General features: G+C 47.1%; 1 protein-coding gene across 1 annotated transcript; it reads right to left on the bottom strand.

The window, feature by feature from the left end:
* Positions 1-4,263: 4,263 nt before the first annotated feature.
* Cd207 (CD207 molecule) lies at positions 4,264-10,654 on the bottom strand. Its single transcript, XM_036181920.1, has 6 exons — positions 10,579-10,654; positions 10,370-10,486; positions 8,350-8,724; positions 6,786-6,937; positions 5,198-5,310; positions 4,264-4,414 (listed from the first exon to the last, which is right to left on the bottom strand). The coding sequence occupies exons 1-6, from the start codon at positions 10,646-10,648 to the stop codon at positions 4,264-4,266; spliced, it is 978 nt and encodes a 325-aa protein (XP_036037813.1). The 5' UTR covers positions 10,649-10,654.
* Positions 10,655-24,071: the final 13,417 nt, after the last annotated feature.

Below are 24,071 nucleotides of genomic sequence, written 5' to 3'. Positions count from 1 at the left end.
TCATGATTCCATTCCTTTCCTATGCAGTAAAAAGGGTACCTAGAAACTTCTTACAATCAGCCCAGGTGGGTTGATGGGTAAAGGAAAGTTTCCAACAGGCTGATGAGAGCCTGAGGCTTCTCACTGAAGGGAGGGTTCCAGATCTTCAAGTTATACACATCAGTGGTCAAAAAAGGAGCATAAACTAGAAAAGGAACTCTGGGCCTCTGCTCTCCATCAGCCCCTTCCTCTGGCAGGGATAGGCACCCACTAAGGGGTGCTTCTCTAAGAGGGAGAACAGCAGGGGTCTGGCTCAGCTGAGGTGGAGCATAATTCAGCTCTCTCCTGGGGTGTGATAGAAGGACAGGTCAAGAGAGATTCCTGGACTGTAAGCACATCATCCCCTTCAGACAGTCAGATTTAGAACAGGCTGGATGTTTGGATTATAAGGTGAGGGAATCTCTACCACAACTGCCTCCTCCTCTTCTTCCTTCTCCACCTCCTCATCATCATCATCCACTTCCTCCTCCTCCTCCTCCTCTTTCATCTCTTTTTCCTGCTCTACCTCCTCCTCTTCCTCCTCCTCCTCCTTTTCTTCTTCCTCCAGGACTAGAACAGAAAGTCCAGGCATTTTGCTTAGGTTTTTGCTCAGCCTCTGACTCATTGCCTTGATGACTCAGAGGAGCTTTTTTAAGGGCATAACATCTCTGCCAAGGAGGAGATTCAAGAGGAAGAAGAGCCAACGGGGTGTAAGGAAACTGTCAGGGTAGACAAGGTTCCCTGTGACTACTTACTAGACTCTCTGGGCAATTTGAGGGTCAAATGGCCCTGAATCAGGCCATCATCCCACATCAAAAGTGAGACATTCTTGTTCACAGAGTGAGGAGCTATCTAGGTGACATCTTAGCTCTGTAGTCTACCTTGCAGAGCTCCTGGAAGTGTTGCAGCATGCAATTCAAGGGCAACTTGGCTGTGTTCAGTCTGGTTCTTATTTCTACAAGAAAACATATAAGTGCACCAGAAAAATGTCTGTGTGCTTGGAGACTGGGTCTAAGATCACTTCTGATCTCCCCTGTGTCTCTCCAAATGTCCAGCCCCTAGAACAACTCATGATGGGTCCTGTTTTAAGCATATTTCAGCTGGCAATTGTTTGGTTTTGTTTTCATTTTGCAAATTTGCAGTGATCACAGGCTGGGACTCCCCTGGGCCCTCTAGTCCACAAATATGCCTGTCCCTGACTAGGGCTGTTCACACCCGAGTCCTCTGAGTTGTGGGACTTGCCCCCATCTAGGACCCGACCCCAACTAGTGACTCTATACTTTGTGGCAGCTGTGGAATCAGGCTTCTCAGGGCCTCCAAGTCAGCCCCAGACTTGCCCTCACTAGGACCTATCATGGACCCCAGGTTCTGAATCTGTATTCTCCGGGGATCTGGATGGGGCTTCCAAATTTTATGGAGACTATTGGGGTGGGGGGGAAGAAACCAACATCCTCAATTCAGATTATAATTAGCCAAATGTATTAAAATTGCTAGCAGGGCTCTAGTCTCTAACCCAAATCCAAAACATGCCACCCAGAGGCAGGTGAAGGAAGGGCTTTTAAAAGCCAAAACCACAGAAGAGCTTCTTCTTGGCCAAAGTAGGGGGTCAAGGTGACCTTAAAACAATTCTTGAATATCTGCCAAGGCAAGTTACAGAAGCCAAAATTTAGCAGTTGGTCATAGCATAACAACAGATGGTCACATCACGGCTGTGCATTTCTGAGGGGAGGTCAAGGAGTCAAGGTTGCAGGGAACTTGTCTTCCAGGAGTTTGAGTCAGGAATAAAATGGCTATTAGGTACAAAGGTGGATGCCAAGCACAAAATGGAGTTTCTTTAGCCATCACATTGAAAACTAAATGGAAGGCAGCTGGTTCCATTGTGGGGTGCTAGACAGATGGGGAGCCTTTCAGCAGGTGACTGGTAAGAGCAAGGGGCCTCAGGCTGAGGTCTTTGGAGAGCTTGGAGGCTCAAAGATGTCCTGACCCTAAACACAAGCCTACAGCCTGGTGTGGTGGGGCACACTTTTAATGCCAGTGCTCGAGAGGTGAGAGCATAGAACTCTGTGAGTTCCAGGCCAAGCAGGACTACATAGAAAAACCTTGTCTCAAAAAATAAAAAAATAAAAAACAAAAGCTCTGCTCTCCTTCCTTCTCACTAGGCAGCAGCACTCTGCTGACTGCACTCTTAAGATGGGAATGTCTCACCAAGTGGTGGTGGCACACCTCTTCCCAGCACTCAGGAGGAAGAGGCAGGTGGATCTCTGTGAGTTAGAGGCCAGCCTGGTCTACAGAGTGAGTTCCAGGACAGCCAAGACTACACTTAGAAACCCTGTCTCGAAAAATAAAAATAAAGAAATAAAAAATAACAAAATTATTTAAGAAGAAAGGAAGAAGGAAGGAAGGAAGGAAGGAAGGAAGGAAGGAAGGAAGGAAGGAAGGAAGGAAGGAAGGAAGAGAAATGTCTTTCCTGAGCATCCTCAATGGAGTACTGCACATACCACCTGCATTCTCTCTGCTGTCGCCTGTTGGTGGCCCCTGTTTTCAGGTCTTGGTCTCAGGATTCAAGCTCATGTCTTGGAAACCCAGCCTCTGTGAGGAATGAGGACCTCACCAAGGTTCCCCAGGAACAGAGCTAGAGAACAGAAGGCTGACTACCCAGGAACTCCAAGGAGACACTTTTTTCAAACCTTACCATAATTAATTCACATAAAACCTGAAGATAAGCCCTGCCCATGGTTATTGGTATTTCCAGGGCCAGACACCACTTACTCTTTACTTTTTATCCTCTGTCTGAATGTACCCCAAGACTGCATGTTCTTTTAGGTTCACAGTGGCTACTGGGAATGAAAACATGCACTCCAAAGGCTTTGAGCCAAGAGGTGTTTAAAGCAGAGAGGACTTTGTCTGCACAGGGCAAGAGGGGGAACACAACAGAGAGGAAAGGGAGGAGACCCAGACTGCTGTAGTGGAGGGGTACTGAGCATGTCATGGCCTGGTGGCATGAGAAAGGGGAGCTCAACCAGGCAGCTCAAAAGAAGACAGAGGACCTGCCAGTCCCGACCTGCACTAGGTTAGCTCAGTCAAGAGAAACGGGGATTTGAACCTCAGAGAAACTGGATATAGAGGTGGCAGAATATGATGTGAATAGGGTGACTAAGAATAGCTATTTCCACAGAAAACAGCCAGAGGTTCCTGCCCAGTGCTCCTAAATAGACATGGGAATTGTGGTCTCAACTAGAGAGAACCTCATAGCAATATGGGAAGAATCGCTTAGTTACCCTGAAGCAAACTGTCCCCTCTCCCAAAACAGGATCTTGTATAGTAGGCTCACCTCAAACTCACTATGAACCTGATGATGACCTTGAGCTTCTGAGTCTCCTCCTCCACCTTCTCACTGCTAAGTATGCACCACTACACCTGTTGTGTGGTCCTGTAGCTCAGACTCGGGGTCACTGGTGCCAGAAGAGCACTTTACCCTCTGAGCCACACTCCAGCCTTCTGGTGTATTGTGTGTTTTGTCCTTTTATTTTATAATTTAAATTTATAGAACTGAAGAGATGGGTCATCAGTTAAGAACACTTATTACTCTATCAGAAGGCCATGGTTTGGATGTCAGCACCCATATCAAATGGTTCATAAACATCTGTAAATAACTGCTTTAGGGGATTGGACACCCTCTTCTGAACTCTGTGAGCACATACACACACACACACACACACACACACACACACACACACACACTCATATCAAAAAAGTAAGCCTTTAAATTTATTTGCAATGGACACATAAAAACAAAATTTTTACACATTTTGAGAGTAGCATGTGGTGTGCTAATTCATGTATAAAGTCTATAGTGTTTAAATTGGGCTAAACATGTCTGTCTTCTCAAACACTGCTCATGTTTGAATGTAGTTTTTATATATGGTCAGCCAAGGCTTCTAAGAAGGATCAGGAAAACACAAACAAAATGTTCTGCAGATGTCGGGGTACTGACCTGCCTCACCAGGGCAGCAGGTCTACATCTTCTCCATGCCCTAGCTCATTTAACCCAACCCAAGGCCCTCCAGGGACAGAGTTCCCATCCAAGACAAATGGACTCCACGATATGTTTGGAACATTTTCAAGCAAAAAAAAAAAAAAAAAAAAAACTTAAGGCACAGAGCAATCTTGGAGTATCAGGGAGAGAGCATCTCCTCAAGCAGGATCACTGTTGGAACATAAATGCTGAGCTCAGGGCCAGGCCTGTCATGGGACTTCCTGGTTGCCAGGTCGCTTACAGATGAAAAGGAACTTAAAGTCACAGGAAGCATCATTCCAGGCCCGGGGGGAGGACACCCTGATATTGGCACAATGTTCATTGTTCCCGGTATTGTTGGGTTCACCTGGAATCCAGAACCTATCAAGTGAGAAGACAAAGACACTTTATTCACCTGGCAGAAGGGGGCCTCGCACTGCATCTACTGCACCAAGTAGACTGGCATGGTGGCATATGCCTTTATCCCAGCACTCAAGAGGTAGAGGCAGGAGGACCAAAGTCAACCTAGGCGCCAGAGCAAGTTCCAAGCCAGCCTAGGACACATGGGATACTGTCTTTAAAAGTAATTATTTTAGAGGCCTGGAAGATGGCTCAGTGGGCTAGGGTACCTACAACAAAACCTGATGTCCTGCGTCTAATCTCTAGTACTCATAATGCAGGAAAGAACAGACTATGACAAGTTGTCCTCTGACCTCTACACATATGTGGCACAAGTCCTCACACAAACATCATGCACACACACACAATAAAATAAATAAATAATTTTGTTGGGCTGTTTCAATCCCAGTTTTCATCCTTGGAGACAATGCTGCAAGATGTTGCTCCCACACCTAAGAAGATGAGTAGACCTTCCACTCTAAGCCTCTTGCTGCGCCCCACCCCCTCTCTCAAGACTCTCACAATCCCATACCACATAGGCCTGGACTTGGGTCAGTCCCTCACCCCAGCTGGGCAGAACATCTTGCTGCCAAGACCATAGGACAAGCAGGGTCCTAACTGGCCCCCAGGTACCACCCAATGAGCAGCAGCAGTTAGCTGGGTGTCCACTCTGTGCTAGGAAAAGGACAGTGCACAACCCTGTGTTCATGGGAACTCTCCACCCAGCAAGCCCGGCTGAGGGGAGGCCGCAGCAGACTCACTCACCTCTCACTTTGTTTCATGTCGAATGATGTTTCATCCACCCAGTACCATTCATTCCCTGCCTTGGTGAGACCAATCCAGAGTGGAAGCCCATGTGCTGCCTTGTAGAGAAACTCCTGTGAGGAACACAGAGTAAGTGAGGGCATGCCACCACCACACCTTTGAGTACCTGCCTGTTGAGTACTCTTCACTTGTGCACAGCAGCAGCCCCTGAACTTGATGGTCCCCCAGGAGAGTCACAGACTCACTGGTACACCATCTTCTCTCAGCACCTCCTTGCCCATGCCTGGAGTCCAGAGCCCACTTCCAAGTCCTAGATGCTCTTTGCTTATCAGCTAACAACTTGCAACCTGTGCTGTCTAGTGAGGTAATGGAGAGCAAGGGAGACAGCCTGCCAGGCGTGGCAGCAGATGCCTGCAATCCCTGCACTTTGGAGTCTGACACCAGGAGATTGAGAGTTCCAGGCCATCTTGAGTTACATACTGAGATCCTGACTCAAAAGAAAACAACCATAAACAGAAATGGAGGGAAGGAAGGAAGGAAGGAAGGAAGGAAATTCAGCTAAACTGCAAACAAGGGACATCAAGGGAATGGCCTGAATGGAAATACCTAATTTACATGAGACCTTAATTTTGCCAGAGATGAGAAGACCCCTATGCCTCCCTCCCTCCTTTACCCTTGGGGCAGGCACTATTTCATCAATTCACTTCAGGTGAGGCCTGGACAAAGTAAGCCATCTCCCCAAGCTCCAGGACAAATTTGATGGCAGACTGTGACACTGGGCGTCACTTGGCATCACTCCTCCACCTCCCAGATCGATGAGCCCATCAACACTCTGTCACCAGGAAGGAGGCCTCCTGGGTCCTAGAGCATCATTAATGTTGTTCACAAATTATTTCTATTCTCGGGCCCATGGAAAGAGTGCCCCCCTGCTGCCCTCTTTGAAGCTAGCAGGGTTGTGTGACTGGCTCTTGCTAGGGACATGTGAGCAGAAATGACATGTTAGTTGCATGTAGGAGCTTTAACATCAATGAAGCTGGCAGTGTCTCCTTGCTGCTTCAGCAACTGTGATGTGTGATGTGTGAACCCTCCTACAGCTTAGGGCCTTGATACCTACAATTAAGAGAACAACCTCCTGTTCCTCAAAGATGTGCAGTACACATGAGAAATAAACCTTCAAGAGTGGTGAGCCTAGGGAGATGTCCCAATGGGTAGGAGCTCTTGCTACTTAGTCACGAGGCTCTGTGTTCAAATCCCTGTCACCCATATAAACCAAGCCCTGTGGAAGGCAGAGACATAGGATCACTGGGACTTACTTGCTGGCTACCAGTGAGTGCTCAGGAAATGAGACAGAGTGATATAACAGGACAATTGATGTCCTCCACATATGCATGGGTGCAGGAGCATGCACCCATGCACATACACACACACACACACACACACACACACACACACACACACACACACACACACACACGAAATGAGCCTTCATGCCCAGATCATGGACTGTTGAGGAATTTTTGTTACTGCAGCAAACCCTGCCCAGCCTCTCTGATATGCCCTCCACAAAGTCTGTGATGATTCCACTCACTTGCTCTGATTCTGAGGTCACTGAGGTCAGATGAGCTTCCTTAGAAATGCAGAACTGTTCTGCACTGTACCAGGACTTTGGGGTGTGTGAAAAGTAATAGAAGTTCCCCCCGAAGTACTTCCAGCCTCGAGACATCATCTTCAGAATGGCACCTGGAAAACAAAGGCTGAGGTAACAGCAGTGCTCCAGATTCTTCTGCATCCTGACGGGCATGGGGTGTTTGATGGAATCCTGGGGACAGCAGTGAATGGATCCAAGGGTCCTTAGGTTCCCAGTGTCAGGGGCTGGGGATACTCTATTGGAACCCTAAAGGTCTGAGACTTGTGATAGACCTTCTGAGGGTAGAAAAGGTACAGAGGCAGGGAGGGGAGAATATGAGAGGACCACAAGGGCCCTTACCCCTGGGCCCTGGTTCAGTAAGGGACTTCATGGGAAGAGGCAAGATACAGGCCATGTGCATATATTATATTAGTGAAATGTCATTATGCGAGCTCAGTGAGAAGCTGGCTCTGGAGGGGGGCTGCCCACCCCTCCCAATTTCAGACGCAAGCATGTTTGTCTCAAAGGCCCCTCAAAGGAGAGAAAGCTCAACTTGGAATTCCAGCTGTCTGCTTCTACTTCCCCAGGCAGTTTTTGCTGGATGTTTTGAGTTTCCCGCTTGATGATGTCACCTTCCAGCTGTTATTTGTTCTTGTACTTGAAAGCCTTACCCGAGAGGACACTCTGCTCCTCAGGGACTCTCTATTGGGAACTTCAACCAAGGGTCTCAGTCAGACTTCCAGGTTGATTTCTGCTGGATGTTTTGAGTGCCCAACTTGATGTTTTGCTAGATCAATCTATCTATCACCTATGTATCTGTCTGCCTGTCTATCAGTCATCTGTCCATCTGTCATTTGTTATTTATTCTTTTATTTATAGTTCGCTATATACTTAATAAATCACTCTCTCAAAACCTAAACTATGGCTATTTTCCAGGCCACACAAAACACCAGGACAGACTTCTTAATGCTTCTACACTCTGCACCTTAGTGTAGAGACCCAAGCTAGGCCTGGTGTTTTTCTCCTCACTGCCCCAAGTTCTCTTAGACCTTGAGGCCTTCTGTGGTGGTTTGAAAGAAAATGCTCCCCAAACAGAGTGCCACTATTAAGAGGCATGGCCTTGTTTGAGAAAATGTGTCACTGTGGAGGTGGGCTTTGAGGTCTTTTTTTCTCAAGCTTCCCTCAATGAGGAAGTCAATCAACTTTCTATTGCCTGCCTATCAAGGTGTAAGGACTCTCAGCTCCAGCATCATGTCTGCCTGCATGCTGCCATGCTTCTTTTCATGATGATAATGGACTGAACCTCTGAATCTGTAGTCAAGTCACCCTCAATTAAATATTGTCTTTATAATTGTTGTCTCTTCACAGCAATAGTAAACCCTAACTAAGACATTTTCCTTGTTAACTTTCCAGCCCACCCTCTTCCCTGTTCTCTGTCTACCCACAAGCTAGCTGGCCTCTGTCTGAGACAAGTAGGCTTTTATTGCCACTAGCCAGCCTGCAGGGTGATCTTCTCTTTACTTACTCTGTCTTTGAAGCACTTTGTTGACATTCTCCAAGCTGCTCTGTAGTCCCCGGACCTTTGCATTTAAGGTGCTGGCTTTATCCAGATCTCTTTGCAGCTCTGGGAGTTTGGAACTGAGATTATCAACCTCCTCCCATCTTCCTGTTAACTCACTAATCAGAACACTGGCTTGTGCCATGCTGGTCCTCAAAGACAGAATCTGAGAATGCACGCGGGTGAGGCTGGTGTTCAGTGTCTGCATCTGAACTTCAGCCTTCTCCACACGGCCTCTGTCCTTCTCAAGAGCAGAACCCAGGGTGCTGATATTGTCCACACGACCTCTCAACATCTCAGCATCACTCTTGACATCCAATATTTTGTCCATCAACCTGGGATCTGGATTTGAAAACGTCAAGAGGTCAGTTAAGGAGTCCCTAAGCCATGGATATGGGGTGCTGCCCAAAGGAAGGGGGAAATGCAGGATCAAGCTTCCCAAAGGACCAAGACAGTCCAAGGGGCTGCCACCTGCTCTCCACTCATTCACTAATATACACATGTGTGCACCATGTGTCACCATCTGTCAGGAATGCTGGTTGGCACAGGCAGGGAGGAGACCAAGAGGCCTCATGAACAAGCAGAGGGAGAGCCCAGCCCTGAAATTCCTTAGTATGGCCAGGGTGAATTTGGTAAAGGGGTACCCTTAGTCAGCCCCTCATCACTCCATCACTGAGTTCCCTCTGAGCCTATGAGTCAGTCCCCAGCCATCTCCTGTCAAAGACACAGCTCCCAGCTAGGGCAGCACACCCCTCCATTGTCTGCCCACAGGCTGCTCTATGGCCATGGGCAGGGCCATATCTCTGCAGACTGCAGGACACATGGGAGGGATATTAAGCTATTTCTGCCCTTCCCTAGCCCTATATTTCATGCTTTACTAAGATCATAAGCATGGGAACCAAAATTAACCAATAACTGTAAAACGAGTTCTGTGGGGCTGAAATGACTCAGGAGGAAGAATACTATTCTTGCCGAAAACCTGAGTTAATTTCCCAGCACAGTATGGCAGCTCATAACTGTCCATGTCCCCAGTTTTATATCTTTGGGTACTAGGGCATGTGGTGTTCAAACATGCAAGCAAAACATTCTAGAGCATGTAGTATACATATATGCAAGCAAAACATTTGCATACATAAAATAAAATACGAGATTTTCCAAAAAGAGTCCTATGAAAACGGCAGTGCTAGAAGCCAGAACAGTCAGGCATGTTATCACATACCTTTAATCCCAGCAGAGGCAGGTAGATCTCAGTGAGTCTCAGGCAGGCCTGACCTAGCCGAGTTCCAAACCAGCCAGGGAGACATAGTGAGACCTTTTTTTAAACAGGGAAGAGAGAGAGAGAGAGAGAGAGAGAGAGAGAGAGAGATGAGGGAGAAGAGACAAGACCAGGAAACTAGGATAAAATCAAGGTCAGCATTGTGGACTAGAAAGGATGTGACTGAGAATCTGAGACCACAAAGGTAGACCTTGAAAAGAGAAGACATTCCCTCCCTATACTTTCTAGAGACTTGACAGAAGGGAGAAAGGTATGACCACAACAGAGACCAAGAAGCTTCTAGAAGAGGAATAAGAAGGCTCCAAGGATGGACATACAAGAGAGTGAGGAGGCTGTCTGCCGGTTTGGCCAAGTTCTCTATCTGCTCAGTGGAGAATACCGTCCCTAGCAGGGTCAGGAGACATCCCACTCACTGCTGGGAGCTATCCACAAGGCTTTGAATCCAAGGGTCTCAGAGCTGTGAGTGACAGGACGCTAAGGGAGGCAAAGGCAGAGATGTAAAGCTTGATGACTGTTTCCTTAACACTGAAGAGTACCCCTGAGAGCAGATCTTTCCTAATGCCAGTCAGAAAATCCTCCAAGAAACCTGGGATAGAAAGAGCAGCAGGTCAGCTTCCAGAAACATCAACAAACTTCCTGAAACATCATACACTGAAGATACCAAGGACAGTAGCAAAAAGGGTCTGGGTATCTGGGGACCTGGTGACTTACAGAAAATAGCTTGAAGCACAATAGAGGCGACCAGCACCAGTGCCAGACAGACGAAGGCCACACGGAGGCTGAGAGGTTTCCTTAGGACTGGAGACAGATCAGGCTTGGGAGGAGGCTCTGGAAAGAGACACAGAAGTTTGTTAAGGGTCAGTGAAGAGTGGTGATGGGCATAAGCACCAAGTGGGCATGGAGCAATAGCTGGCACTTGCCTGGAGGCCAGAGGGAGACGTTCTGCTTATCCACTGTGAAGTGTGCATCGGGGACCTCCCTCTCCTTCATCTCCACCTCTGGCTCAGGAGCTTCTGGCTGCCTGTCTCCCCAAGGGCCTTTTATCCAGAAAGAAATGGGAAATGAATCTCAAAACAGGTAACTGTGTCATGCCCAAGTTCCCTGTTCTTGGCTTAGACATTTTGACAGGCTGAGGCCACAGCCCAAAAATCCGGACTTTGGTGTTGGGGGGATGGCATCTGGCTTTTTTCCTGGGACACAGACATTTTCATCATCTAATCTGAAGACTCTTCTATTTCTCTCGTAAAGAGTTCCTCATCTATCATCCATCCAGCATCTATCCACCAACCCTACAAACACACACTGACAGCCTTCTAGAAGCCCAACCCTGGACCCCAGAGATGAACTACTGGGTTTTCTAACTCAGGCAGCTTGCAACCTGACAGAAATAAATAACCTGAGCAAGTAAATTACAATACAAGGTGGAGAACATGGCAGTGGATAAATATGCACTGTGGCAAGCCACAAGAATGTATCATAGAGATTCAGCTGTGTATTGAAGCTATACTTTGACTGGCCAAGGGTCTGTCAAAGGGCAAGCCATTTATTATTAATATGTGGTGTTATCCAACCTTTAATATTTCAGCATCTTCTGCTATGAATTCTTGCGTGGCCAAATATTTCCAGACCTGCTGAACTTTTAGGTAACTAACTCCTCTCCCTCCCTTTCCCCAACCTAGGAGACAAGCTGGCTGGAGAAGCATAGCTTTGCTTCTTGTGCAAATGAAGACCATTCCCCCTCCACCTGTCTTGAGGCCTAGTTGCTCTCCTGAGCAATTGAGAACAAAAGAGATTCCTACATATCAAGGTAGAAGGTAGAACAACATTCCTGAGGAGGCAGAGAACCTCTTGGTGAGGAAAAGAAGAGGCAGGCATTTTTCTGTGGAGCAGACAGAATGGCTTGGCCAGAGAGAAGAGAGGAAAACAGAGGTTTTGTAGACAGTAAGACAGAACTCTTATAGGGCCCATCAGTGCCAGGAGTAGAGAGTAGTAGATGGAGAATGAGGAAACAGAGGACAAAGATGAGGCTGGAAGCATAAGAGCTTAGTTGTTAACAGGACTATGAGAGGAAACGGAACAGAACTGAAGCTATATAGAGGGATTTCAGAACAAAGAAATAAAGTAGACAGAAAAAGAGCTCAGTACCTCTAGAGTTATTCCTGCCCTGAATGCCTGATGAAACTATAGCTGTATTGATAGAATTTTGTCTTAGAGGAATAAAGTTAACAGACATAAAAGCATAGTATACATAGATTTTTTTCCCCTCAGATATCCATGCTGGACGTAGTGAGATCCCTGGACCCTCGGTATTCAATAATGCATACCAAGGGAGGTCCAGGGGGCAGTGATGACAGTACTGGTTGAGGGATGGGCACACTCAGTGTCTGGGAAATAAGGCTAATGGTATCTAGGGGAACTGTGGGTAGCTCTGGTCCTATGTACATGTGATGTATGTGGCAGGGGGTGGGCATGGGTGTTGGTTAAAGTGGCGGCACTGGTGGCTGCTGCTGGCGGAGAGTGCTGGACAGAAGAGTCAGTGCAACATAGTTACCTTTTAGAGCTTTATTGGGAGAAAAAGGGAGAGAGAGACAGAGACAGAGACAGAGAGAGACAGAGAGAGACCGCCCAGAAGAAAGAGGGCAGAAAGAGAAAAAGGAGACACACAGAAGGGCCGCTGGCTTTTTAGGCTGGCCCGAGGTCCCAGGCTGATGATGTAATTAAGGACAGAACCCTTACATCCTAGACTTTCACTTATTATAAAAAAAAAAAAAAAGCAGGTAGATGGGAATAGGGGTGTCGTTCCTCTCAAAAACTGCCTCCAGCTGATTTTTTTGGACATCAATTGGCTCTTGGGGGAATGGAGAAGGGAAGTCTTCCAAGGTAGACAGGCATTGTGGGATGCTGTCTGTCATCCGTTTGTTCTGGAGACATGTATCCCTCTTGGCTGTGGCTGGGAACCTTCTGTCTGACAAGATGCTGGTGACATAGAAAAAAGCTTAGAGAGAAAACAATCATTATTATTTTATGTTGGTAGATCTAGCCTGTCCAGATAGATTTTGAAACATGTTAAGCTTTATCAGAGACAGATTATTTTAAAAAGCACCTGTTTCCTTTACTAGTTCAGCATCCAGGAGACAGGTGATCAATTGTTAAAAGCATCTCATAGTAACAGATGTTTACACTAAAGTTTTTCTGTAGTGCCCAGACACTCAGAGAGATCCACCTGCCTCTGCCTCCTGAATGCTGGGATTGCAGGTGTGTGCCACCACCACCTGGTGGGTCCCTGTTTTAAGTGAGAAAAAGGCCATGGGCTAGCAAATGTCCTGCCAGGCCATCAACAGCCTGTCTACCTCAGAAGACTCCCCTTCTCCATTCCCCCAAGAGCCAACCAACATCCAAAAAAACAGCTGGAAGCAGTTTTTGAGAGGAACAATGCCCCTATTCCCATCTACCTGCTTTTTTTATAATAAGTGAAAGTCTGGGATGTAAGGGTTCTGTCCTTAATTACGTCATCAGCCTGGGACCGTGGGCCAGCCTAAAAAGCGGGTGGGCCCTCTGTGTGTCTCCTTTTTCTCTTTCCACTCTTTTCCCTCCGCACGGTCTCTCTCTCTCTCTCTCTCTCTCTCTCTCTCTCTCTCTCTCTCTCTCCCAATAAAGCTCTAAAAGGTAACCATGGCTCGTGATTCTTCTGCCAACCAGCACACTCCTCTGTCAGCATGGCATGTTGGATGCATAAAATGTAGAACGGTGGATGAATAGAAGAATAGAAGATCAGGAGGTGGATAGACATGGATAGGGTAGCAATGGAGGATGGGTGGATTGATGATAAATGAATGGATGACTTGATGGCTGGTCAGAACTCCCCACAGTCTATAGCCAGGAGTCTGTTTTCTAGAATCCCATTCTCATTTGCACAGGAAAGACATAGAGAGGCAGAGCTAATACCTTACACAGAAACTAATGTTTCTGGCCACAGGGCTAGAAAGCCACCTTGGCTTCCCAGAGTGCTGAGGCTCGATAACAGTGCAACATCAAGACCCAGGGTGGCAAACTAATCAGCAGTCAAGGAAATTGCTGCCTACCATTGCAGAGGATTCCCTGATTGGAAGCATCCTACCTCCGTGCTCAGCATAGACCCATCTAGCATCCCATAGCCCTTGCTACCTTTGCTGGCTGACTGAGCTCATATTAGAGCTGAGTCTCGGGGAGGGAAACCCAGATAGGATCCCACCATTCACCTTCCAGTCCTAGAAAGGAAGCTAGGAAGCAAAGATGGAGCTCCACTAGTCCTGTCTCAGGCCCTCCCATCTCCCCTCTGTCTGCAGCTGCCCAGCATCAGGTCTGCTCTAGTCTTCTCCCTAAGCCTTCAGTTGCTAAATTGAAGCCATGCTGCTCTGAACTTTCAAGAATGGACCTGCCTCTTCCCGCTGCTTATCTTGGTTCCAGTTAAGGATGAGAATGTCCCTTCTGGACCTTCTTGCCTGGTACCTGTGATGGTTAATTTTAATTGTTGACTTGGTTGGATTAATAAAAGCTTAAGGTGGTAGTGAGGCACTCCTTTGGGTGTGTCTGTGAGGGAGTTTCCAGAAAAGATTCACTGAGGAGGGGAGACCCTCCCTGAATGTGGATGGTAGCATCCCATGGACTGGGGAACAGGCTTGGAGTAAACAGGAAAAGGAGAAACCTGGAAGAACTGGCACTCCCTTTTCTCTACTTCCTGATCCACCAAGATGTGAGGAAGCAGTTGTTTTGGGGTTCCACCATTCGGTCCAATGGCCAATGAATGGTGCAGTTTTGACCAATGGGCGTGGTCTTTTCTGAAGATACCTGACCCATTAAGAACCAGCATGTGCTTGGGGGGGGATGGGGATCACGTTCTCTCTTGGGTGACTTGGAGCTGGAGCGAGTGGAGGAGAAGCATGGCTTGCAGTTCGGTCTCCATCTCTCCCTTGGGAATTGAGAGGCAGGAGAACAGTTTTGTTCTGTATTTGTGAGTGTATTGTATTGATATCACCTTTTAATAAACCTGACCTGATCCCAAACTTCTGTTGTAGAATGTTATTTGAAGGTGTGTTACTTTTGTTTATGTTGCATTTGTTTAACTCTGTGAAGCTGTGTTACTGTGCTTGTCTAAAACACCTGATGGTCTAATAAGGAACTGAATGGCCAATAGCAAGGCAAGAGAAAGGACAGGCGGTGCTGGCAAGTAGAGAGAATATATAGAAGGAGAAATCTTGGAGGAAAAAAGAGGTAGCCAAAGAATGAGGAGGACATTAGGGGCCAGCCACGAAGCTACACAGCAAGCTACAAAGTAAGAAACAAAGAAAGGTGTACAGGAACAGAGAAAGGTAAAAGCCCAGAGGCAAAAGATAGATGGGATAATTTAAGGAAAGCTGGCAAGAAACAAGTTAAGCTAAGGCCGGGCATTTATAATTAAGAATAAGCATCTGTGTGTGGTTTATTTGGGAGCTGGGTGGTGAGCCTCCAAAAGAGCAAAAACAACCAACAGCAGACTTCCATCTGTAAGCAGGTTTCTGCTGCCAGACAGGAGAAAGTGCCTCCTGATCTGTCGGGTGGGCTGGACCCTCTGAGCTATGAGCTATGATAAGCCCTTCCTCCCTTAAGTTGTTTCTTGTCAGATATTTCATCACAGCGGTGAAGAAAGTAACTAATAACCCAGTGTCCTGTCTAAGCCAAACCACTCCAGCCCTCTGCTCCGAGCCCTACATCAACAGCCAGGGCCCAAGGTCAGAAGGTAAAAGAGAGTATGAGACCCTGGCAGAAGGGCCCAGGTATCCTAGGGCATTTGAGGGAAAAAGCTGCCACCCAACATATGGGACATCTGGTCCCTTCCTCCTATAGCAACTGATTTTTCAACAGAGAACTGGATAAGGAAGGTGTGTGTATACACAATACATTTTTTTCAGCCATTATAAAGCATAAAATTAAGGCTAGAGAGGTGGTTGAGAGTACTTGTGTCTCTTCATGAAGACCAGACTTCAGTTCCAGCACCCATATTAGGTGGCTCCAACCACCTGTAACACAGGATCCAAGGGGTTCAGTACCTTCTTCTGGCCTTGGAGGGTACCTGTGCACACATAGAGAGACAAACACAGAGTGACATATGAATAAAAATAAAATAAATGTTTTTAAAGAATAAAATTATTTCACTTGCAGGAAAAATGGATACAACTAGAAAGCATCATATTAAATGAATTAGGTCAATTGCAGAAAATAAATCTATGTCTTCCTTCATTTGTGGAACCTAGATTTTATATAGCTATATAAAAATCACATACATACACGAATACACACTCACATATGGTTTGAAAGTACAAGCAAATCTGTCTAAAAAGACAAAGAGTGACCCCCACCTACAGAAATAGAGTCCTGAATGATGAGTGTCGAGAGAGGGCCAGGGATAAGGAATAAAGAAGACAAAAACAAGAGCTGGGACCAGGAGCTGGGACCATGAATAAGCTGATGACTTATGCCAAGACAGCTTATTTAAAAACACAGCATCTTACATACTACATGCAGGGGTAAATGCCAGAGTCAGCAGAGAGCTAAGTCAAACAACTGTGGCGAAGATAACACAGGATATCTCAAACACAGCTGCCCTAGGACTCATAACCACAGCCCAGGAGGAAGAGTTAAATCTCCAGAAACTGCAACCTTGACTCTTTTGAGGCTCACTGGACCTTGCCAAGTCCACTCTTGGTCAAGGACACAGAATTGACATTCCCTTTGTCCTTTCATCAAGGTCTCTGAGAAAGTCTTGGGTCAGTCAATCTGGCTCTCAACAAAGGGGACCAGTGGAAACCGGAAGAACAACATAACACACACACACACACACACACACACACACACACACACACACACACACACAAAGCTTAAGTAACTTAAATTTATTTATTTTCGTTTTATGTGCATTGATGTTTTGCCTACATGTATGTCTGTGTGAGAGTGTCAGATCCTTGGAGTCACAGACAGTTGTGAGCTGCCATGTGGGTGCTGGGAATTGAGCCCAGGTCCTCAGGAAGAGCAATCAGTGCTCTTAACTACTGAACCATCTCTCTAGTCATTTAGTTTAATTTCTTTAAGACGACTTTCTGTTGGTTATGGTGACACAGGCCTTTAATATCCAAAGTCAGGAGGCAGAGATAGGAGGATCTTTATGAGCTCTAGGTTAGCCTGGCCTACATATTGAGTACCAGGACAGCCAGGGCTAAACAGCGAAACCCTGTCCAAAAATATAAAAATTAAAAATAAATAGTTGACTTTTCCCAAATGGCGGCAGATATTTATGCTGAGTTAGAGATGGTCCCAGAGCTCCCAGGAGGCATCAGGGAACTCCTCTGGGCTAGGGCCCCCTTTATGGAAAGAGCAGGATAGAAATAGTCCAAATGGAGACACAAGTTCAAAGTGGTGTTCTGATCTCTGAGCCAAAGGCTGACCAGTGTGAAAGGGCAGGAAGCAGGGAGTCTTGGCTTGTGAGCCACCTGAGGATTCAGGAAGAAAAAGTTCCAGGCCACAGAAAGTTTCATTTCCTACTTTGCCCCCAGGAAGGAGTGAGTGCAAGCCTTCTTCCTATGGAATTCACAGAGCATCCCTATGTGCTTCTCCCTACCTGCTGGGCCCTACCTGCTGCTCCTTACCTACTGGCTCCTGGCCTCCTCCCTGAGAGGAGACAGACAAAACAAGGTGTCTGCTGTGGCCTTAGAGTCAAGGAACCAGTTCTCCAGCACTCTCAGGAGCAAACCAGCTCTTCCTAACCAAAGAGGAACTCTGCCTTAACCTCAAGAGACCAAAACTCACTCTGTGACGAGAAAAGAAATGACTGTACCCATATTTCTGTCCCCCGGCTGTGTTCCTGGGGTTCTCAGACTTCTTCTGGACAATGGCAGAGGAGGGGCCAGCTTGGCCGTTTCTTCCGTTCTCAAGATGAGCTAGCCTTGTGCTTGGAGATGGAGTATGGGCAAGATTGACAAAAACAGAAGCAAGACTCAGGGTGTGGAGACAAGACTCAGTTGGTAGAATGCTTGCCTAGCACACACAAAGACCTGGGTTCAAGCCCCAGCACTGCATAAACCTAGCATGTAATCTCAGCACTTGGGAGGTAGAGGCAGGAAGATCACAAGTTCAATGTCTTGGCTGTGCAGCAAGTTCAAGGCCAGCCTGGGCTACATGAGACCTTGTAGGGAGGAGCAAGAGAGGGGGAGAGAGGACAGAGAGGCAGACAGATAAAGACAGAGACACAGAGAGATACAAAGAGAGAAAGACACACAGAGAGACAAACAGAAGGGAGAACAGAGAGAGACTCCAATTATTTGAAGTGCTGGCCCCACAGTACTAAGAGTCGCGTCCAAGGAGTGGTGATCAAGCAAACATGGAGGACACTAGACTGGACAGTGAGGTGAGACTGAGTACAAGTGAGGAGAGAGAGGACAGAGAGGACAGAGAGGAAGAGCCTGTCAATACAATGAGAGGAGATGGTCAGTTAGGAGTCCGACCCGTCCCCAGGCCTGGAGAGACCCTAGATATAACATGACAGGGACTCACCCAGTAGACTCCAGACAGCTGAGGGATCCCAGGCCCCTCTGGGTGTGTCCAGTACAGGTGACAGGACAGAGAAATGAAAGAGAAGCTGATAGGTACAGGAAAGAGAGCAGGAAACAGAGAGCTCCAGACCCTGCCCTCAGAAAGAAGGGGAGACTGAAAGACAGGAGAAGATGGTCTCCACATGGACATCTCCAGGTCTCCGTTGGCCCTAGAAATGAGTCCCTCTTTTTATGGATTTACATAGAACAGTGGCAGTGTACCAGAGCACAGGTTGTTACTATCCTGTGACAAAGGACAGGGAAGAAATGTGAACTGGGTGAAAGTTTGTCACTGACCAGACTTGGCCACTTCCGGAAGGGAGCTATTCTTAGTTCATTTACTGGGCTGTGCGATAAGGACCACCTGGAAGAGTGGGTGGTTGGATCACCAGCCAGTAGGGTTTGGGGAAGGGGTTAGGAGGTGGCCAGAAGAGACATCACTTATGCACAAGAGAACTGTCCATGAGACACCCCCAACAATGCACGGACTCAGAAAAACCAAAACTGTGTCTAAGAAAATGAATAGTGTGTGTGTGTGTGTGTGTGTGTGTGTGTGTGTGTGTGTGTGTGTGTGAGCTGGCTGGCCTGAGCATTCAGGGGATCCTTCTGTGTCTGCCTCTCCTGTGCTGGGACTGCAGCTGTGCCTGATTTTCTATGAGTGCTGGGTATCCACCTCTGTGCTCATGCTTGGGCTGCAGACGTTTTCCTGGTGGACAAAGCCATCTCTCCAGACTCCTGAGTCAGTACTCTTTAAGTGTACGTACTTACAGAAAACCACATGATGTTTCAAAACTTCTAAAAGTCCTGTGGAGTGAAAATATCCCAAGTTCTTTCCCCTGGTTTCTTTCCATTCTTCTCCTTAGACAGGGCCTCACTGTGTAGTCCTGGAACTCACTCTGTAGACCAGGCTAGCCTCAAACTCACAGAGATTCACCTGCCCCTGCTGCTGGCATTAAAGGTGTGCACCTCTACACCCGGCTCCTCTAGCGTCTTGAAGCCTCATCATCATGCACAGTTGCCACACCATGCAGCCACAGACCAGCTCCTCTCCATCTTGGCTCCTGTATTAATGTCACTTTGGCGCCCACTAATCAACCAGAATGTCATTTAGAATTTCCTCTACCTAGAAGTTGCAAAGATCAGATTTCCACGTTTCCAAACGAAACCTCATCTGGCATCTGGAGCGAGGCAGGTGATGGGGCTGGAGGAGGGGAGCACAGTGGGGAAGACAAGGGGGCCTTCATCTCAGACCCCAAACTCAGCCTGCCACAGAAACCCAGAGAGGTGCTAATCTGATGGGAGCCTGAGCTTCTCTGATTTTTTTATCTGATCTTTATGGTTTATTAATATGGTCATGGAGGGTATATCCTGCCTGAGATTCTGTCCACAGACAAGGAGAAACAAGCAAGGAAGCAGCTTCCAAGGAGAAGTGGCAGGAGACGGTGAATTCGCTCTCTAACCAGGCCGGATCCCTCCATATCTGGGACCTAGTGAACTTAGGAGTCCAGAGCACCAGAGACCCCAGGTCCAGCCCTTCACACTGCAGCCCCAGCCTTGCCTTCAGGAGCACACAGAATGAGCTGCCAATTATTGCCAGCAAGAGAGAGGAGAGCAGACAGGGAAACAGAGTGCATCTTCAGCCAGCATGGGGAGATGTCATAGAACACCCAAGGAATCCATAGGAGGGAAACTGTCCACCTGACCACACTGGTCAGGAGTTAGCACGAGCTCTTCAGCAAGGAGGAACCAACGCTGACGACAGCAAGGGCCGTGGCAAGGGTCCGGCCACCCATTCATTCAGATGTCACACGGCTCCTTGGGGGATGGTGGAATGAGAGCTGGGGTCAGTGGATAGTTACATGGTGCATATGAATCACAAATGACGTGCTTTCTCAGGCCTCACGCACAGTTTGGTGAAGTTACTTGGCCCTTGACCACAAAGATCTGGCTTGCTGATCAGACTGAGTTTCCCGGAGCCCAGAATAGACAAAAGTGCCCAGCTCTGTGTCCCACATTCACCACAAATTAAACTAATCCCAAACCCAGAGAAAGAGTAGGGCCACCAGGCTAGAGAGATAGCTCAAAGGTTAAGAACACTAGCTATTCTTCTCGAGGCCCTGAGTTCAATACCTAGCAACCACATGGTGGCTCACAACCATCTGTAATGAGATCTGGTGCTCTTTTGGCATGCAGACACATATACAGAGCACTGTATGTATACATAATAAATAATAAATCTTTAAAAAAAAAAAAGAGTAGGGACACCAAGACCATGAAGTCCTACAATCTTACATCTGTGAGTTATCCACTTGATAGGATTTAGTCTCAGCTATGAGAGCCAGGGAGGTGACTCAGTGGGTGAATGTCCTTGCATAGCAAGCCTGCTGGCATGAGTTCATCTCCAGAACCCACACCAAAAAGCCAGATGTGGTGGCACACGTCTGTAATCCCAGCAAGATGGGAGGCAGAAACAGGAGAATCTCCCAGAAGCTCTTGGGCCAGCTAGCCTGGAATACACAGCACAGCAAAAACAAGCAAACTCTTGCCTCCTTAACAATCTCTCTGTCTCTGTCTGTCTGTCTCTCTGTCTCTCTTTCTCACACATACACACACACAACAACAACAACAACAACAATAATAATAATAATAATAATAATAATAAATATTTTAGTGTAAAGGAGACACACTTCTAGGAGTGTCTGTGAGCTCATTAATCCTCTAGGGATTAATTAGGGCAGTAATTCTCAACCTCCCTAAATGCTGCAACCTTTTAATACAGTTCCTTATGGTGTGGTGACCCCCCCAATCATAAAATTATTTCGTTGCTACTTCATAACCGTAACTTTGTTACTGTTGTGAATCATAATGTAAATATCTGATATGCAGGATATCTGTTATATGACCACCTGAGGGGTCATGACCCCACAGGTTGAGAACCACTGCTCTAGAGGACGAACTGAGAGGGTAAGGCCCACCCTCAGAGTGGAAATTACCTCCTAACAGATGTCCCAGCTATAAAGAAGGTTGAGGAGGGACTGAAGAGATGGCTCAGCGGTTAAGAGCATTGACTGCTCTTCCAGAGGTCATGAGTTCAGTTCCCAGTACCCACATGGCGGTTTCCAACTATCTGTTACTACAAGATCTGACACCCTCACACAGACATGCATACAGGCAGAACACCAATGCTCATAAAATGAAAATCAGTAAGTTATTTTTTTAAAAAAGAAGGTTGGGGAAAACCCCGTGTCACCAGTCTGCCTAGAGCAAGTGAGCCTATCACAATGCCACCATCCTGTGAGCATCGGACCCCTTCAGCCTGCCAATGTACACTTCAGAGTGGCAGCCCTCCAGGGAGCTCCAGGTCTTGTGCATTAGATGGGGACTGCTGAGCCTGGTGAATGGAGCAGCTGCAGGTACTTCAGCCTCTCTATCTTATAGATGGTCACTGTTGAACTACCCAGATCCTGGATGTAAGGCAACCCAATCCTTTCAAAATATGGACACCTTCTTTTGGTTCTGTTCCTCCATAGTTCCCTAATTCAACAGCCCATATCCCAGCAGGACATCTGTCCTCTGCAAACTACAATCCTTAGATCAATAAATTCTATAACCTCAACAAGTGTCGCAACTGGGTAGCAACTTAGGAGTATCTCTGTCACCTCAACAATCAAGGAAAGGGAAATAATATGACATGGAAGGGGCTGGAGAGTTGGCTCAGTGGTTAAGAGCACTAGCTGTTCTTCCAAAGGACCTGTGTTTGATTCCCAGTACCACATGGCAGCTCACAACCATCGGAACTCCAGTTCCAAGAGATCACCTCTCCTCTTCTGGCTACGATAGGCACTGAGCAAGTACATGGTACACAGACATGCATGCAAGCAAAAAATAAGAATTTAAAACTGAAAAATGTGCATTACATGGAAATGCCCAAGTCAGTAGCACTAAGGATGATGTGCCTCATGAGGTACCATGGAGATCACAGGTGTCTGAAAGTATCTTGCTGCTCTAGCTCAGAGTTAAGGTCCTTGAACCAGAAAGGGGGAAATAACACAAGCCATCTTATGGCCACAAAGTTAGATATCCTGGATCAATCCATACCTTAACTGCCCTAGAGCCTCAAGAGTGCATATCAAGTCTTGAAAGAAGCAGTCTACCAGCCACCATTCAGCCACAGACCACAAAATACATTCCCAGGGGATCAAAACACCTCTCAGATCTTCTCGTTTATCACATGACTCCTGTGTACCAGGACCTACATAGGTGTGCAACAAGAAACGGGAGGTAGAGGCAAGGAGTCCACTCTCAAGATCCTGCAAGGCCACTTCCTACCCACACGACAGGACAAGGAATGTGTGCTGTGGGATGTTCTGTATGTCAAATGTGTTGCTCCAATTGGTTAAAATAAATAAAGTGCTGATTGGCCAGTAGCCAGGCAGGAAGGATAGGGTAGGCGGGACAAGGAAGAGAAAGAAGGCTGGGAACAGGAAGGCTGGGAGGAGACACTGCCAGCCGCGGCCATGACAAGATGTAAGGTACTGGTAAGCCATGAGCCACGTGGCAAAGTATAGATTTATAGAAATGGGTTAATTTAAGATAGAGGAAGTAGATAACAAGAAGCCTGCCACGGCCATACAGTTTGTAAACAATATAAGTTTCTGTGTGTTTACTTGGTTGGGTCTGAGCGTCTATGGGCCTGGGGGGTAAGAGAGATTTGTCCTGACTGTGGGCCAGGCAGGAAACCTCTAACTACAAATGTGTTTCTCCTCAGGCCTCAGACTACCCAATAATAAGGCTTTTCTCCAGTGGTAGGCTCCAGGAAGCAGAGAAGAGGCACGGGCTACAGATTTGAGATCAAAAGACTGTGACACTCTTAAACGCTGTCGGGGAGACACGAAGCAAGGGAGTGATGCAGAGACCCCAGGATGAGGTGCAGCCTGAGCCCTGATCTGCTGGGAGTTCTCTAGCCCCAGAACATGTTCTTCCTTTTGCACCAGTACCACCAATAACAGGCCTTTGCTGGGTGGAGATTCTGTCTGTAATCTCCAGAATGAAGAGTTCCTCTATGCTGGCCACAGAGGCCTGGTTCCTCCTCACCACCACCACCACTACCACAATGCCCTGTGTGAGCATGATTCTCCATCCTCAATGTGGCTCATGATCACATTCTCAAAGCAGGTGACTTGCCAGGGAAAACCCTTGGGAACTGGGTACTTCCTTGAAGCAAGATCCATCCATGCCACAAAGCCCCCATGCTCGGCCACCAGTAACATGGTAGGAGAGTGACATGTGTGTCTACAGGAAACAAAGTCCCTTTCCAAAGGACAGACTAAACTCTAGGGATTGGATGACCTTTCTTGGGTGTGTAAAGGCACTGGGGTATGTAGCAAAGGAGCAGCAGGAACCAGTGGAGGTCGAATGGAGGGCAGAACTTGTGGAGGGATATTCTAACAAGGTTGTGGCGTCTGGGGAAGCTTGTAGTTTTGGAAGTGTCTCTGTGACTAGCACGCAATCTTGTGTAAGATTGTGTAAGAACCCTTTCTTCCTCCTGCCCATGCTTTTCTCATTTTATTGTTGTTAGGGTTGACACTAATGACTCCATTTTGATTCTGGCACCTTCATGCATCCTTCCAAGATACTTTCAGGTCTACCTGTCATGATCCATGACTCTGGGGCCATTCTTACTAAAACAACCACAGTCTCCTTCTTCGCATCCTGAACACTTGATAATAGCAAGCTTCTCCTGCAGCAAAATAGATGTTAAGAGAGTAGAGAAAGATCTCTTTGTTTTTTGTCTCCTTTCCAGTGGGTCAACA

This window comes from Onychomys torridus, chromosome 3, assembly GCF_903995425.1.
Source record: "Onychomys torridus chromosome 3, mOncTor1.1, whole genome shotgun sequence".
In the NCBI taxonomy this organism is placed as follows: domain Eukaryota; kingdom Metazoa; phylum Chordata; class Mammalia; order Rodentia; family Cricetidae; genus Onychomys; species Onychomys torridus.
This window is presented reverse-complemented; position numbering and strand designations above follow the sequence as displayed.